This window comes from Gymnoscopelus braueri, assembly GCF_963280865.1.
Source record: "Gymnoscopelus braueri genome assembly, chromosome: 8".
Taxonomy (NCBI): domain Eukaryota; kingdom Metazoa; phylum Chordata; class Actinopteri; order Myctophiformes; family Myctophidae; genus Gymnoscopelus; species Gymnoscopelus braueri.
Window position 1 is genome coordinate 31,915,676 of NC_137609.1, and position 16,807 is coordinate 31,932,482.

Genomic DNA, 16,807 nt, shown 5'->3' on the forward strand with positions numbered 1-16,807 from the left:
TTGTGGGACAACAACAAGCAGTTTTGCTGTCATTATAGGTCATTTGTCATCCATGTCCCCGTGGGATAGCCTACCCTGCCAGCTGAGCCCTCGCGGTTCAAAACGACCCCTCTCCTCCTCTATCTATAAAACAGTGAATTACCACCAACCCACCCCCACTGTGTGTTCTCGTCTGTTGTACCTTTTAAGAGACTTAAATTAATAGTTCAAGTATGACTGACTATGATGACTTAACCACGTTTCTCGGGGACTGGGGGCCGTTTCAGCAGACCGTGTTCTTTCTATTGTGCCTGAGCATCGTTCCTAACGGCTTCTCGGGTCTGTCCATTGTGTTTCTGGGAGATACACCGGCTCACAGCTGCCTGGTTCCCCAAAACGCCAACCTCACCGACGCATGGAGAAACAGCAGTATCCCCTGGGAAGAGAGCAGCAGCGGGGGTGTTATTGCGCTCAGCCTCAGCAGGTGCTCCAGATATAAACTAGATGTGATCAGAAGTTTTTCGGAGCGAGGGTTTGTCCCGGGGATCGATGTCAACCTCTCCGACATTCAGCAGGAGGGCTGCCTGGACGGATGGGAGTATGACCGCAGCACGTATGTCTCCACTATTGTATCAGAGGTAGGCCTACTGTGTGGGATGCATGGTTGAGTGATATTGATGGAGGATGGTTAATCTTAGTGAAACCTATAGTAACTTAAACCTTAGTGAAACCTAGCCATGGATGACACGACGACGGTCGTCTGTCACGACTGTCATGGATGAACTTCAACCTGGTGTTTGCACTTTCTCCCTTTTTGACCCGTACATTGACATAAACGTTCAGATTTCATATATAAAGTGCTTACCCCATGGCCACGGATGTTACAATTATGAACGGTCCCTCAGACGTACCCGTATCTTCCGTATTGTTCAATAAAAAATGATTTTAATCCGATCGGTGGCCATTTTCTCATAGAGTTATGAGATATCAGAGTGCAATACACCTCCCAACCGATAGGGTCGCGTAGTTGAAAGCATGGCGAGAATACGGAGAAAATGGCCACTGATCGGATTAAAATACTTTTTCTTGAACAATACGGGAGATACGGGCCCGTACATAATCGTAACATCCGTGGCCATGGAGTTAGCACTTTATATTTGAAATCTGAACGTTTATGTAGATGTAGGGCCAAAAGGGAGAAAGTGCAAACACCAGCTTGAAGTTCATCCATGACTGTCATGTTATGATCATGTATCAGGAGTCAGGACTTAGTTAAACCAAATATATAGCCTACATCGTCACAAGACTTCGTCGCGCGCCGATCTACATCAATGCATTGCATTGTTGTGAGCTTAATTGTAGAGTCTACCTCACAACATATAGCCCAACATGTTATGGCTTGGCAGTTGGTTCTTCATTAAAACTAGCATGTGAATTATATCATTAAAGTGGCTGTAAATGATAGACTGTATTTTATTTATAATAATGATACAAAGATTTGTGTTAAGAAGTGAAAGCTCTATATTCTGGTAGTAATTATTGCCATGCAAGGGTCTTCAACAGGGGGTCCGGTCCCATTTTATTTACACTACAGTGATCATGCTGTTAAATAAATCTATGAAGCCTGTATCAAAGCTGCAGCATCAACTTAGTCATAGTCACGGGTCATGACCTGTCAATAGGCTACTATGGGTATTATTGACTGAATACTTACAAGCTAGTCTCATTGACAGACATTGATGAGACAATCAGCTGGATATGGTAAGTTAGCTTTGAAATCCCCTTATCAAGTTGCATGGAAGGCTTAAAAAAAAGGTTAACAGTTTTATGTATGGGAGTCGATCCCTGCTTCCTCTCTGTCTCAGTCTCTCAGATAAGGGGTCCTTGATCTGAAAAACATTGAAGACCCCTGAGTGTTTGCAGTAACAGGGGTCTCCCTGTCTCCCCAACTCTTTAGTAAATAGAAGACATACTAAAGATAGGTTTTCAGTTTCATCCATTCAGGAGAGAGAACACATGTATCAACTTTACGTTCCAGTTCCAAATTTGTCTGCAAAATAAATAAAAAAATGTCATCACTTAAAATTTCACTTGTTTATCCTTTATCCTGTATGAGTTCTCTCTTCTGCTTTATTTTGTTTGTCTTACAGTGGGATCTGGTGTGTGATAACAAATGGAAGAATCCACTGACTTCTTCCCTTTTCTTCTGTGGAGTACTCACTGGCTCCTTCATATCAGGACAGGTATCGGACAGGTGATCATGTCTTATAGTTACAAGCATTAGTATCTTATTTGGAGGGTTTGTATTAATACCATCTAAATGGTAAATGGTGCATTTATATAGCGCCTATATCCAAGGCGCTTTACAATGATTGTGCATTACATTCACCCATTCACACACATACACCGACGGGGAGGAAACCATGCAAGGCACCAACCTGCACATCGGGGGCAATTAGGGGTTCAGTGTCTGCTCAAGGACACTTCGACTAACTCTGGGGGAGCCCGGGATCGAACTGGGAACAAGCGGCTACTCTACCTCCTCCGCTACTGCCACTGCCACTGCCGCTCTACAATCAGCACACGCTTGATCACTTTTATTGCTTTTCCATGTAACAGTAGTGTTGATGTTTCCTTTGATCCACCTCCTGAGTAAGTATCCAATACAAATGAATAACGCATGGGTATAGTAGTAGATATTAAACACATCACAATCATCAGGGGCTCTGAAAATATATCATACTAGGCCCCTTAAACCACACAGAGACCCCAGATTTCCCCATGAGCAAGTCCTTGGTGTGGGTGCAAAGGAAAACTTCCCTTTAATGGGAAGAAACCTTGAGCAGGACCTGGCTCTGGGTAGTCATCATGGCCATCTGCCTCGCCTGGTTGGGTTGAGAGAGAGAGAGAGGGGGGGGGGTGCTGGGGCAAAGATGCACAGCAGCAACTATAATAATCACTGTTTTATGATGTCCCTGTGGACTCTGACAACACCACTGTATCACAAGGCTGTTCATGCTAATAAGGTCAATAACCTGTGAAGGTAGCTATTAGTCAAGTGTGGTGGTTGACTGGCCGGCAGGGTGAACACCTCACACAGACGTGTTATTGTTTCCTCCAGAGGAAGGAAGAGTTTAGTTATAGCCAGCATCCCCTGCTCTGTCACAAATAAAATGCTCACTGTTTCACCCAGAGAGTGTTAGGACCCAAATGGACCATACAGCTCCACTTGGGTCCATTACCTTAAATAATTAACTCTCAAATGAATTCTCTCCTCCTCAGGTTTGGGAGGAAAATAGTGCTGTTTACTACCATGGCAGTCCAGACAGTGTTCACTTTCATCCAGGTGTTTTCTCCATCCTGGCCCGTGTTCTGTGCCATGTTCTTTGTCGTTGGGATGGGACACATCTCTAATTATGTGGCTGCTTTCGTCCTAGGTATTTCCGTTTGCCTAGGAATTTTCAGAACTACAGGGTTATTTATTCACCCCTTCCTTCGTTGACTTTCTAGTTCTGTACTCCTACTCACTACTGTTATTATCCAGCTGTCTTTCCATCTATCCATCTATCCATCCATCATCCATCCATCCACCCATCCATCCATCATCCATCCATCCATCCACCCAACTATCTACCACAAATTCCCATTCAGTGTTGATAATTCATACAGATCAGCTAATCATTCCCGGATTACGTATAGTAAATACTCCCCTGTGTCTTTCTCTCAAAGGAACAGAGATATTTAGCCCAGCCGTGCGCACAGTCTACTCCACTTTGGGTGTGTGCGTGTTCTTTGCCGTGGGCTACATGCTGCTACCATTGTTAGCCTTCTTCATCAGAGACTGGAGAAGACTTCTTCTAGCTACCACCACACCTGGCCTTCTCTGTGTGCCTTTCTGGTGGTAAGGAAAACACTCTGTTTTATATTATCACTGCATATACGCCATTGCAGCTTTTTATGCAACCTCTGCTGTAAAGGGTGTAAAATGTCGCGAAGTAAGTAAATAACATTGTGAAGGGACTGAATATGACTGACGGCAAGTTAACTATTCTGGAACTATTATTATTATTATTAACTATCCCTCTCCACTGTGTTCCATAATGAGGCAGGTTCATCCCAGAGTCTCCTCGGTGGCTGATCTCTCAGGGAAGAATAGAGGAGGCTGAGGCCATACTGAGAGAAGCTGCTAAGAAGAACAACGTAGAGGCTCCGCTGGTCATCTTTAGTACTTTGCAGGTGAGATACTTTTTGGTTCTAATGTATTAGAATGGCCTTAACAATTACATACATACATACATACATACATACATACATACATACATACATACATACATACATACATACATACATACATACATACATACATACATACATACATACATACATACATACATACATACATACATACATACATACATACATACATACACACACACATACATACATACATACATACATACATACATACATACATACATTACATACTGTACATGTATGGATGGATGGACCTAACAGACATAATTAATACAAACTGGATCTAATGAAAAACATATTACCAGGTGGGTGGAGTTTATGCCAGTAAGACAATTCACATCACTGCAATCACAGCAATACACTCCAAATCTACGTCCAGTTACATCCTTTCTTTGTGATTTAATTGACATCCTGGCATCTGAAACTGCAGTTTCATTGATTGTAAAACTATATGAAAAAGCTAACTGGGTTAATTATTTTCCCCAAACAAAAGACGAGATTTTTTTTAATTGTACATTTCTATACACGCAGAACACATTGGTATAGACACAATTTCTACATCACACTCAGCATTACAGTATGCATCATCTTATGATTCTGAATCCTGAACTTCATGAGAATAAAGAGAGACGGATCTTAAAAGGGTAATTGGAGTTGAATGTTTCTGGGGTCATTGTTCAGTGGCATGGAATAATTTATATCCGAGTGCACGTTGATTGGGATGGCAGCTTAGAGAACAGTGCCAACACTCATTAGCAACAGTCATTGCACTGTAATTATAGCACAGGTTGCCAGTTTGACTGTATTGTTCCCAGATGTTTTTATGAAACGTAACAAGTGGTAAAACGAATGCATAACATGTCATTTAGGAAGTGAACCCCGGTGAGAGGGAATGTCTTGCTATTCAGTGCATTCATTCAGTGTGTGTGTGTGTGTGTGTGTGTGTGTGTGTGTGTGTGTGTGTGTGTGTGTGTGTGTGTGTGTGTGTGTGTGTGTGTGTGTGTGTGTGTGTGTGTGTGTGCGTGGGTGGGTGTGCACCTGCGCGTAAGTGCATGGGTGTGCACATGCGCGTAAGTGTGTGGGTGTGCACGTGCAAGTAAGTGCGTGTGCGCGCACACACATGGTTCTGAGTGCATTGAGTTGCAGGTGCAATTGCATATGCGCAATGTGGAATACAATCATATGCTTACATACTAGTCTTTGGTTAACCTGTTATGCTCAATCTGCTCTGCCCTTAGTTTTTATTTGTATTTTTTGCATCAAATTAGATCATTTCAGGTTCTGGCTCTGCTGAGTCATAAGGAAAGCTAACTATTGTTACACACGTTGTGCTGTCCTGTAGACAGACCCGAAGCCTGCGAAGAGTGAGCCCCACAACATCTGTGATGTGCTGCGCACTAGAAACATCCGCTGGGTCTCCGTCACGCTGTGGATGGTCTGGTGAGTTCCTGTTATCCCGGTGACCCCCTCATCTAGTGCAGTGACACAACACACATGCATTCCAATCTCCAACATGCATCCTCCAGCTGAGCCATTGAACAACAAACAGTGATCAATCTGAACCAAGTGGACATTTATATAACTGCACAGCATGTTGCCGCCTGTGAGCATTAATCTGAAAAACAGATGGATTAGTTTAATGAAAAGATTTACCATTTTCCATTAGTACTTTGAATTCTCCTCATTCTGTTTATCTGTTAGGAAAATAACTTGAGAACAGATGTAACAGATTTTAATCAAAGTAATGAATAGGCTGTCCGGAGAGATGACTAATTTTGAAAGGTCACAATAATTGGCAAGGTGAAAATGAAACCATCAGACATACCTCAGGGAGAAATTACATATCTCGTCGTTACCTTGCTAAAATAATGGCCTGAGTAATTCCTCTTAGGAAAATGTTATTTTTGCCTAAATCAGCTCTTCATAACACTAAAATCGCCTATATCCTTATTGAAAAGGATCATGCTGTTCCCACCCCAGTAGTATCTCAAGATACAAAAATTGGCCTAAGTCATTTAATCCTCTTATGTTACATAACTGACAGACAGCGTTATTTGTATGTCAATAGTCATATATTGCTTAGAACTTTTAGGGTGAAATGATTAAGAAATATCATACTCAAAAAACTGGTTCAGTTTTTTCTATTTTCTGAAAAACTAAAGAAAAATAACATATGTCATTATTTTAGCAAGGTGACGTTGTGTTACTGTATATAACCCTCTCTGGAGCCATGTTATAATGAGACTCAGAACGCCTCTTGATAGTCGATACTGTACTGCTATAAAATGTGGGACCTGCAGCATCCAATCAACCTCCAAATCTTATATTATCATATTGTGGAGCCTCGATAGAGTTCACGACCAATAGTGGTTAACTGATTTGAAAAGTTGAACTGTAACTTGTAGAAGCACAATTCTTTCCCCTAGGATTCCACGGGTCAGGATAGGCAACCATAGTTATTTACAATTTCCTGGAGTTTATTCTAAGTGTTTATTGCTTCTTTATTTCCTCCCCAGGAATGTCCTGTCTATTGCCTACTTTGCACTGTCTCTAAATACCTCCAACCTTCACGGCAGTGCCTACTTCAACTGTTTCCTGTCAGCTGCAATTGAGTTGCCAGCCTATGCCATGTCATGGCTCATGTTTCGCTGCTGTTCCAGAAGACTGTCTCTCTTCTCCACCCTCTTCATGGGAGGGGTGGTGCTGCTTTTCATACATGTCATTCCATCAAGTAAGTGCATCGATGCCGTTTTTCTTTTTTCCTCACCAAGAAACAGATTAGATGTTCTTATGGGTTGTAATGTTCACTGGGGTTGTCAGTATGAAAACCGTCTATACAGTTAACCTCATCTAAACAGCTCAATATGTTTTTCAGACTTGAACCCCTTAGCCATTGCACTGGAGATGATGGGGAAGTTTGGGGTGACAGCAGCATTTTCCATTGTCTATGCCTACTCAGCAGAGCTGTACCCCACTGTGCTGAGGAATACTGCCATAGGAGCCTGCTCTATGGCCTCCAGAGTAGGCAGCATCTCTGCACCATACTTTATTTACCTTCGTAAGGACTCTTTATTGCTTGACAATACACAATACTGGGGAACCACAATTATACAACAGTATTGTGGTTCCCCAGTGCTAGAGTTGAGAACCACTAGAATACTGACCTTCTCCATCTTTTACTTCAGTTCGTGTTAATTAATTTCAGGACAAAAGACAATGTATTAAGTAAACTTTAACTCATAGTTCCATATGTCATATATTAGAGTATGTTAAATTAAGGCTCAGAAGTTTTAGAGCCCCATTTTACTGGATCTAAACCCTAGGCCAATTTAGTGAGTTTGCTGCCATCTAAAGGTTAAAACTCTTATCTGCATATAAACATTACACATTTTAGTAAAGTATTTAAATCCCCCATTGATCCAAACAGCACTCCCAAAAGCTTGTAGGAACCTGGTGATAATCTTCCAGAAAATAAACACCATCAGATTAAACCACTTTGCTTTTCAGAAGACATGGTTTGTTTTGTGACCAACAATGTAGATGTCTTTAATTTGTTGATGTGCAAAGCTGTGCTCTTAAATCTTAGTTCAAGCCGTTCACTTGAACCTTCACTTGAACCTTTATGAAGCCACGCTGGCATGCGATTTATTGTGTTAAATTATGGTGCAGTGAGTACATCCTTCACACCAAAGCTGTTTCTTTCACTCTCCTCTTTCGTTTCACGCTGTGCCACAGGAAGCTATTCCGTTTCACTGCCTTACATCCTCATAGGGAGTCTCACAGCTGTGTCTGGGTTGCTAAGCCTCCTGCTCCCTGAGACCTACGGAATGCCTCTCCCTGACACCATCGCTCACATGCAGCGCTTCCCTGGGTGAGGCTGTATTTCTCTGTCACGTCGTATTCTTAACACAGGGGTAAAATAGTACTGGTAATGACTGGAAGATACAGTACCTTTTGGCGGAATGGGGTAAAACAAAGGGGAGCAAAGAAGAGCTTGACTTCCCCCACAGAAAGACATTTAAAAAATAGATTTAGTTTAATCTGATCTGAACAGTGGTGGAAAAAGTATTAAAATGTTTTACTTAAGTAGAATTCAGAATTTCCTTGAGTAAAAGTAGAAAGGTATTGGTATCAAAATGTACTTAAAGTACCAAAGTAGAAAGTACTCATTATGCAGAATGTCCCATTTCACAAGTTTTTCAAATATATAAAAAATAGCAGATCTACAATATCACAATGTGTCGCAAGCTTGTTGATCGGCTATTTTCAAATGGCCGAAATGTATACAGGGCTGAAGTGGTTAATGTATGTTTTGTAATAATAATCAAAATCTACAAAGTAACTAGTATCTAAAGTTTTCAAATAATTGTAGTGGAGTAAAAGTATGATATTTGCCTCTGAGATGTAGAAGTAAAAGTACTACAAATTGGAAATACTCCAGTAAAGTAAAAAATCCTCAAAAGTATGCTTAAGTAGAGTGCTTGAGTACTTAGTTACTTTACATCACTGGATCTGAATGACAATCTCCTCTTCAGTATATTCAGTGTATACTCAGTATATATATTTTTTCAGGTGGTCTTCACCAAACGTATTGTTTCAAGTACATGTGACACAAGCAAAATAACGGAATTATCTATTAAGCGTAAGAACAACATTTTTTTTACCTTTAAACAATCACAAGTTTTTGGAAAGAAAATATTCGCACATCCACCTCGTTCAGATGCAGGTGGGTTGCACAGTGACAAATGAAGCAAGCATGAACAAAGATTCATGAACAAACATCCTGCACTCGGCTCTTGTTCAGCAGCATCAGTTTTATTCAAATTGACAAGTTACAAGTTGCATTATGAGTCTTACTCTGACCCAGAGTACGGAAAATGCACTCGCTCCTTCTGTACAAAAGTGTAATTCACACAAAAACTGTGAACATGTTTCTTTTAGATAATAACAGGCTACAATCATTGCTTGGTATTTATTGCGATGCATATAGCCTCTGTAATACTCGTAAAGGTTATCTTAAGCTGACAATTACCGGTAATCCAATCATTCTCCATGATTGATAGGCCCCCTCCTTTTTTCCCTCTACACCAGATCTCTTTGCCTAAAATAACCGTTCTACAAGTTCACAACGCTACGCAACACAATGCGTTGTGAACTTGTATATCGGCTTTCACCAAATGTTCGCCCCCAGAATAGGGAATCTAGGGTTCATGTCATGTGGTTCAGGGAGTAAGTATCATGTTGAAGAATTATGTATAAACATTTGACCCAGATATGGCGGCTCACTGTCTTTTGTTTCCCTCAGGTGTTGTAAAAGGAAACGTTACGAACTCCCTCAGACTACAGGAGAAGAAGAAAGCATCAACGAGACATTGTGAAAGCAAGACTTCTTCTGCGATACAGTACATTCAGTTAGGATCTGTGCTCATATAGAGACTCAGATTCATAACATTACTGTATGAAAGACAGTGGTCAACTGGCATCTTTGTATTTTTTTATGTTTATTTTAAATTAATTAATTGACACATTTCAACCAATACTAGTAAAATAAATGTATGTTTGAAAATATACAAAAATGTACAAACATTACAATTTTGTAGAATTTTGTCGTAAATGGGGCACAGATGGGGTTTCATCCTCTGTAATGACGAAACATGCACACTTGATCCTGGCAAAGAAAAGGCATAGGATTAATAGTGTTGTGTATAAATGCAGGTAACCACTAAAGCCCTATATACTTTGTTGTAGGAAAAATAGCTAAACTTGCTGATGTACAAGCTTGTAGATTGGCTTTTCTTGCTATTTTTTGAACATTCAGGAAAAACAATATAATTCTGGCCTAAAACATGCCCAAAAATGTAGGACAAATGTCCTATCTTTGTCTCCAAGATCACGACTAGTAATTCTCCCAGGAGCATACCTTTCTCTCACATGCATCTGCTGGATAGTTTCAGGCAAAGGTCGACCGAAGGTCTCTGGAAGGAAGAGAGTAGCCAGGGCAGACAGAAGAGCCAGAGAACCCAGCAATAGATATGGTAGATTCTTGTAGTATATACCTGCATATGGAGAAGAGCACATTTTAATGACTTCATAGTTTAGACTGTGTGTGTATGCACAAGTGTTGAAGTACCATACTTCTGTCAGGAAACAACTAATTAATTAACTAATTATTGCATATTGAGATAGCAACTAGTTTGACTTGGCGGTACGGTCACAGTCTTGGGGATGCTCCCTGCAGCAGCACTACAAAGGGTTCCCACACATTTATATCAATACATTTTCTAAACCCCCACGAGATAGAGCAGAATCTACGCAGGTGGAGGCTGGGGTCGGAGGAGATTTGGATAAAGGCACTATAGAAATGGAGACCATTTGCCAAGTACTGTGTCAAATTGGTCCACTTTTCGGTGCCAGTAACTCACTTCGGAAGTATCTGTTCAGATGCAATATCTGAATAAAGTTGACATTGCAGATCTATATGGACAGAAACGTACTCAGTTCCATGGCATAAGGAGCAAGGATACTGCCCACTCTGGAAACCATGGCACAGGTGCCAACAGCTGTGTTTCTGATGACTGTTGGGTACAGCTCTCCAGTGTAGGCAAACATCAGGGCTGTACTGGTGGAAATGCACAATTTACCCAGCATCTCCAGTGTTATGGACAGGTCAGGTAGACCTAAGCAAACAGAAGAATAGAAGAGAATAAAGTAGAATAGTTGCACATGTATATCTATTTAGATATGTTGTATGTGTGTATATATTTATGCATGTTTGTATTTGTGTACATATGTACATGCAAGTGCTTCACATTACTGAATGTACAGTATATCCAAAATTTGCAATGAATAGCAGAATATGGATACACACACAATGTTTACTAGCATTAGCCACTCTTGGAGCCAGGCCTTCCTCTTTTAGATAAGATAGGATGGACTTTATTACGTCCCAAAGCTGTATGGAATGCTGTTAATGTTGCCATTTCATTTAATCTTTAGACTGAGAAGGAGTAGTCTTGTAACTTAAAACATTCATTAGTTTCCTATGATAAAGTCCCTATTTAAAAAAAGAAACAGCCACCTTGTGGCACCAGCTGAATGCAGTACAGCAGTCCTCCTGCGAGAACCATATTGAGTGCCACAGACAGCCGCCTGGGAAGACACTGCAGCGCAAGCCAGCTGGAGACGTATGCCGGCACCTCCACGGCTGCCGAGATGAAACAGTTGACAAAGCGGTCACCGTAAAGACGGGATGTGTTCAGGGACAGGCCAAAGTAGCCACTGCTTAGTGTGAACCTGCAAGGACACGCACAGCAACAGTCTCTGTCTCAGCAGTAAGTACTGATCAATGATTGACAGATGGATGAGCAGATTGATAGACAGATGCATCATATATGGATAGAATTATGTAGAATTTCTCCTTATGTATAACATTCACTAGAATACAGACCAAACCTGTACAGGTTACACTGTTTTGAAGCACACACACTGACTGTTATTACTGAATTCCCACAGATTCCCAATAATGAGACTATTATTACTGAATGTTCACAGATTCCCAATAATGAGACTCTTTGCCAGCCCCTTCAGCTTTTGTTTTTAAGTAGGCTATTCTGTGAATTTGCAGTCATTATAACTTGGTTGGCCTCAAAAGTACAATTAGTGATTGCAGTGGTTTGCAGGGCAAACATTCATCCCCACTGACAAAAGGCCGCCTGATGTGTCACCTCCCTTTTACCTTTGCTACGAGTGCCTGTATACACAGTGACCCACTCTGAGACAGGTGACACATACTACATCTATGTGTCTCAAGACATGCAAAGGAAGCACATACTTATAGACATACCCTTCTACAGTTTGTGTGATATGGTGAGTGCAAAACAACCTGTGGATACTCACCACACTAGGAAGAGTATGAGTGTTGTGTTTCTGGTTTTGGTGAGCCTTAGCAGGTCTAGAACGCTGTGATGCTCCTCTGGTTTACATCTGCCGTTTGCCACGTCACTCTGCAGGACACAAAACATCAGCTTCCCTCTCAGTTCATTGTGTAATCTCCCTCCATGCCAAAATGTTATGTGTCTACGGCTGTCATCAAAGGTCAAAGTCAATTATAATGGTCACTGTCTATTTCTGAACACAATGTTAGATGTAGCAGGGCCCTTTATACTGTATATTAGGCTTCATGCCTTGCACTCCAAAACGTCTGTGCACAATGCTTTTTGAAGTATTTTTGGTGACATCTCTGGTAGCTACATGGTCATTACAGCATCTGTTAAAATGGATTCCCATTGTAGGGGCCATAAAATTGGGATTACAAATAGTATTTTATAGTGTTTAGGGAAATGGTCACACGACACATTTATGTGGAATGGTTATTGTGAAACATATGCAAGTGAAGAATTATATATAGAAATAAATGTAATTGAAAAAGTTAAACAGTATGACTTAAAGTCAACTTACATCATAACCTTCAAAGATGACCTGTGGCGCCTCTACGTTGTTCTTCTTGGCAGCTTCTCTCAGTACAGCCTCAGCCTCCTCTATTCTTCCCTGAGAGATCAGCCACCGAGGAGACTCTGGGATGAACCTGCCTCGCAGGTTGGAGAGAGAAGGTCCACGCTTTCGTTATGGAACACAGTAGAGAGAGGTTCACACTCAAACAGTTGGAAGGGCTTTACCACAAAAGCAAATGGTCCCATACAGGTGATTACAGCGAACAGAAAATATCATCCTTTTAAAATGTAATAATTTTAAGAGAAAAATACGTGTTTTCAATGAATCCATCATGGTTAAAATGGAGTTTGAAGTTACAATGGGTTTGTATAGGAAGGGTGCGTGTCAGATAAAATTAATATCAAATATCGAAATACTGAATCAAGCAACTTTTGGGGTGATCACAAAAGCCTGAGTAGACATAAAAATTACCCCAAACATGTTTGAAAGTTAAATATCCACTCAGGATTTAGTACCTGTTCTTTTTCTCCTGTAAAATGAAATAAAAAGTAAAAGAAAAGGTACAAAAACTAACTTTTGAATTTGAATTAATAAAAAAAGGAAGAAACAATTAACATCTATAATACTACAGTGAGCTGTCATAGGCAATAGTGATAATATTAAGTCCCCAATATTATGAGTAAAATAAATTAAAAATCCAAACACTACTGGCTCAGTAGTGACGGTTCTTCTACAATGACTGCAACTCACCACCAGAGGGGTATGTAGACCAGGCCAGGCAGAGATAAAGCCAGCAGAAGATACTTCCAGTCCCTTATGAAATAAGCAAAGAGAGGCAGCATCATGTAGCCAACAGCAAAGAACAGACACACTCCCAGAGACACATACAGGACACGTACATTGCCTGTCAAGATCTCAGTACCTGGAGGGAAGCAGAGGGAGAGTAATACACCAAAATAAAACATGTTTATCGGCTAGAGCTCCTCCATTTCACAGAATTCCATAAACCTAGACACTGTATTTTGCAATAATATTGATATGCACAGAATGTCTAATGTATCATTTCATTGCATTCCTAATGCTGGAGTCGCAGGCCGAAAATAGCAGATCTACAAGCTACCATGCTGTGTTGTGAGCTTGATGATCAGTTATTTTCAGCGCATGACTCCGTCGCACAACAAAGTATAAATCAGGCTTAAATAGTAGGCTACATGTTACATTCAGCACATTCCCATCCATTCTCAATATGTGAGTAGTTGTTACATACCTAAGACAAAAGCAGCCACATAGTTGGAGATCTGGCCCAAACCAACGATGAAGAAGAGGATAGAGAACACCGTCCATGAAGTAGAGAAGATTTGGACAAAGGTAAAAAGTGTCTGGACTGCCATGGTTGCAAACAGAACTGGCTTTCTTCCAAACCTTTAAAAAAAAAGGAGACAAAATTAGCCAACATGTGTTTCTCTTTCCTTTGCAATTTGCAATTTACATGTTACATTTTGCAGATGCACATATCCATGGCAACTTACAAAGTGCAAGAAGTAAGTAATTGAAAAAACATGGCTGGAACCCTAGTCAACACATTACAGGGTGGTCACGTAAATAGAGTGCAAAGAAAAACAATTAAGCGCCTCATAGTAACCAAGAAGGCAGGTGAGGTAAACATTAGAATCTGTGGACAAGCAAACCACATACTAAATGTTATTTGCACAATAACCAACATTCATCTGGATACTTGAATGAAAAGAGGCCTTTGAGCAGTTATAACAATAAAAGAAAAGTTGACCCAACATACACGTTCACAGATAAAAGAATATATTTTCTTTTAAATAGACCAGCCATACCCATCTGGACAAAGGGAAACTGTTAGTTATTATTGGTGGATTATAAACCAGATAGACCAACGATAACACAGGATAACTGACCATACTGAAGGTCAAAGGGTGCAGTCACAAAACCATGACTTTCTCCTTATGTCACACATGGGCAGTGGAGGACAGTAATGAAGTACATTTACTTGAGTACTGCACTTAAGTACATTTTATAAGTATCTGTATCTTCTGTACAGTATGAGTATCTTTTAGTATACTTTTTTGGTTACTTTCACTCCACTACATTTCAAAGACAAATATTTTACTTTTGACTCCACTGCAATTCTAGGGAGGCTGTGAAGTACTCATTCATTTCAATCAATTTCCCCATAAGCCTGAAGAGACGGAGCATCATGGGTCATATTAAATGATCATGCCATGCGTTTCAAATACCTGTCTGAGATCTGTCCAGAGAAGAAGGATCCACACAGAACTCCCAGGAAGTACACTGAGGAGGTGAACGGTTGCTTCCACTGGTTGCTACATACCAGGTCAAACTGCAGGTTGAGAAAGAAAGATTGACACTTCCTTTGGTTAAAATAAATTAGTTTTCACTAAAGTTATGGATTGTAGATTTAACTTGAAAGTGTAAACACATGCACGCATACAGTGACCTCTGTGACGATGGTGGACTGGTAGATGTCTTGGCTGTAGCTCCATCCATCTACACAGCTCTCCTGTCTCAGTTCAGTGAGGTTCACGTGCCGACCGGGGATGTAGCCCAGAGCAGACAGGTTCCTGACCTCATCCAGTCTGTACCGGTGACATCGGCTCTGCTCCTCCTGTCCGTTCACCACCTTGTCAAATATAATAACCTTTATTACAGTGCAATAAACCGTATGTATATGGCAACTAGGGATGCACCGATATGGAAATCCTGGGCCACTGCCAATAACGATGTTTATAAATAACAAGATAGCCGATACCGATAGTTTATTTTGTTTTGGTTGTTATTAATTCCCCCTTTTGTGCCAGGGAGACAAATAAATCTTCATGATGAAAAACATTACAAATTCTATTTTGTACACTCTCAGAGTTACAGACCCGTAAGTGTCCTTCTGCTTCCTATCCGTAATTTAGCTGGGGACCCCCAGAACTCCCTCACGAACCCCTGGATTTCTACAAACCCCTCCCTTAAGAATCAATGCATTAAGCCATACTGTATATTAACATACGGAAACATCATAAAGAACAATACATTCGCGTCAGGTGCTCACCTCTACTGGGATGATGGCCTTGCGCCACTCTGCAGTTAGGTTGACATCTGGAACCAGGCAGTGGTGGCGGGGGGTGTCAGCCAGGAAAATGACCGAGAACGCACTGAAGCCATTGGGAATGGTGCTGGTACAGAGCAGGAAGAACACTGTCTGCTGGAAGCGTCCCCATTGTCCAAGGAAGGCTGTGGTCTCCTCGTAGTCCTTCATAGCCAAAGACCCAGGAGTCTAAGAATCAAGAGAATCAAGATTCAAGAATCTCCTCTTCTTGCTGACCCTAAATACCTCATCAAGTCAGGTGATGTGTCAGACGTGTCCGAGAACAATGGTCCCACGAAATACAAGCAGTCTGTTGGAAATGCCCCCCGAATGCCAGACCTCCTCATAATCGCTCAGGCCCAGGAATCTCCTATTTGTTCTGCCGACAACAATGCGTAACGCCTTCTTGGTTTAATGTCTTACTCTAAGTACTTCTGTAGATAGACTTTGATCCTATTACTAGTGGCAGAGATAAAGATAGCTATACCTACTGAAAATCCAGTTGTAAAGCTGACATTTAGAAATAGTGCCTGTACTGCCGGTGAATGTATTTTTGGCCCAGGGCCCACGCAAAAATTTGTGCAGTTAAATAAGTAGGGCATGCATTCCCAACGTAGATTGTTTCTGACTTGTATCGTTCCCGTGTAGGCCAGTGCACAACGGGCACCGGTCTAGTAGTTTCAATTTCAGAAACAACCCTAAAGTGCTATGAATATACAGTATAGTCACAAATATTGCATGGAATTGTATTTAAAATGTATTAAACAGCTATCCTTAAAATTGTGACAAGCAAAGTATACCTGCATTTCTTTTCTTCTCTGCGCACTAAAAAAAGGGAGACCCACTTATGGGTCACAACCCAAGGTTTGGAAACCACAGCTATAGGCCACACACATTGCACCAGGCCCCATCAAGACCAGCAAGCACTTGTGGGTTAGCTACTTTCAATCTGGCATCCCTATTTTGAACATGTCATTATAGCTGAAAGTTTTCCTGCAT

At 41.0% G+C, this 16,807-nt stretch overlaps 2 protein-coding genes across 2 annotated transcripts; one reads left to right on the plus strand and one right to left on the minus strand.

Annotated features, from left to right (window-relative positions):
• Positions 1-212: 212 nt before the first annotated feature.
• Positions 213-8,108, plus strand: LOC308089933 (organic cation/carnitine transporter 2-like; the record flags this gene model as incomplete). Its single annotated transcript, XM_080434903.1, has 9 exons — positions 213-617; positions 2,130-2,233; positions 3,262-3,416; positions 3,709-3,880; positions 4,089-4,215; positions 5,576-5,673; positions 6,750-6,964; positions 7,109-7,291; positions 7,969-8,108. 9 exons carry the CDS (start codon positions 213-215, stop codon positions 8,106-8,108), a joined length of 1,599 nt encoding a protein of 532 aa, XP_080291029.1.
• A 1,663-nt stretch (positions 8,109-9,771) lies between these two features.
• Positions 9,772-15,979, minus strand: LOC308090771 (organic cation/carnitine transporter 2-like; the record flags this gene model as incomplete). The annotated part of the gene is made up of 12 exons (XM_080436037.1): positions 9,772-9,901; positions 10,154-10,289; positions 10,656-10,707; positions 10,741-10,910; positions 11,312-11,526; positions 12,130-12,236; positions 12,691-12,817; positions 13,435-13,606; positions 13,952-14,106; positions 14,949-15,052; positions 15,170-15,352; positions 15,773-15,979. 12 exons carry the CDS (start codon positions 15,977-15,979, stop codon positions 9,820-9,822), a joined length of 1,710 nt encoding a protein of 569 aa, XP_080292163.1. The 3' UTR covers positions 9,772-9,819.
• Positions 15,980-16,807: the final 828 nt, after the last annotated feature.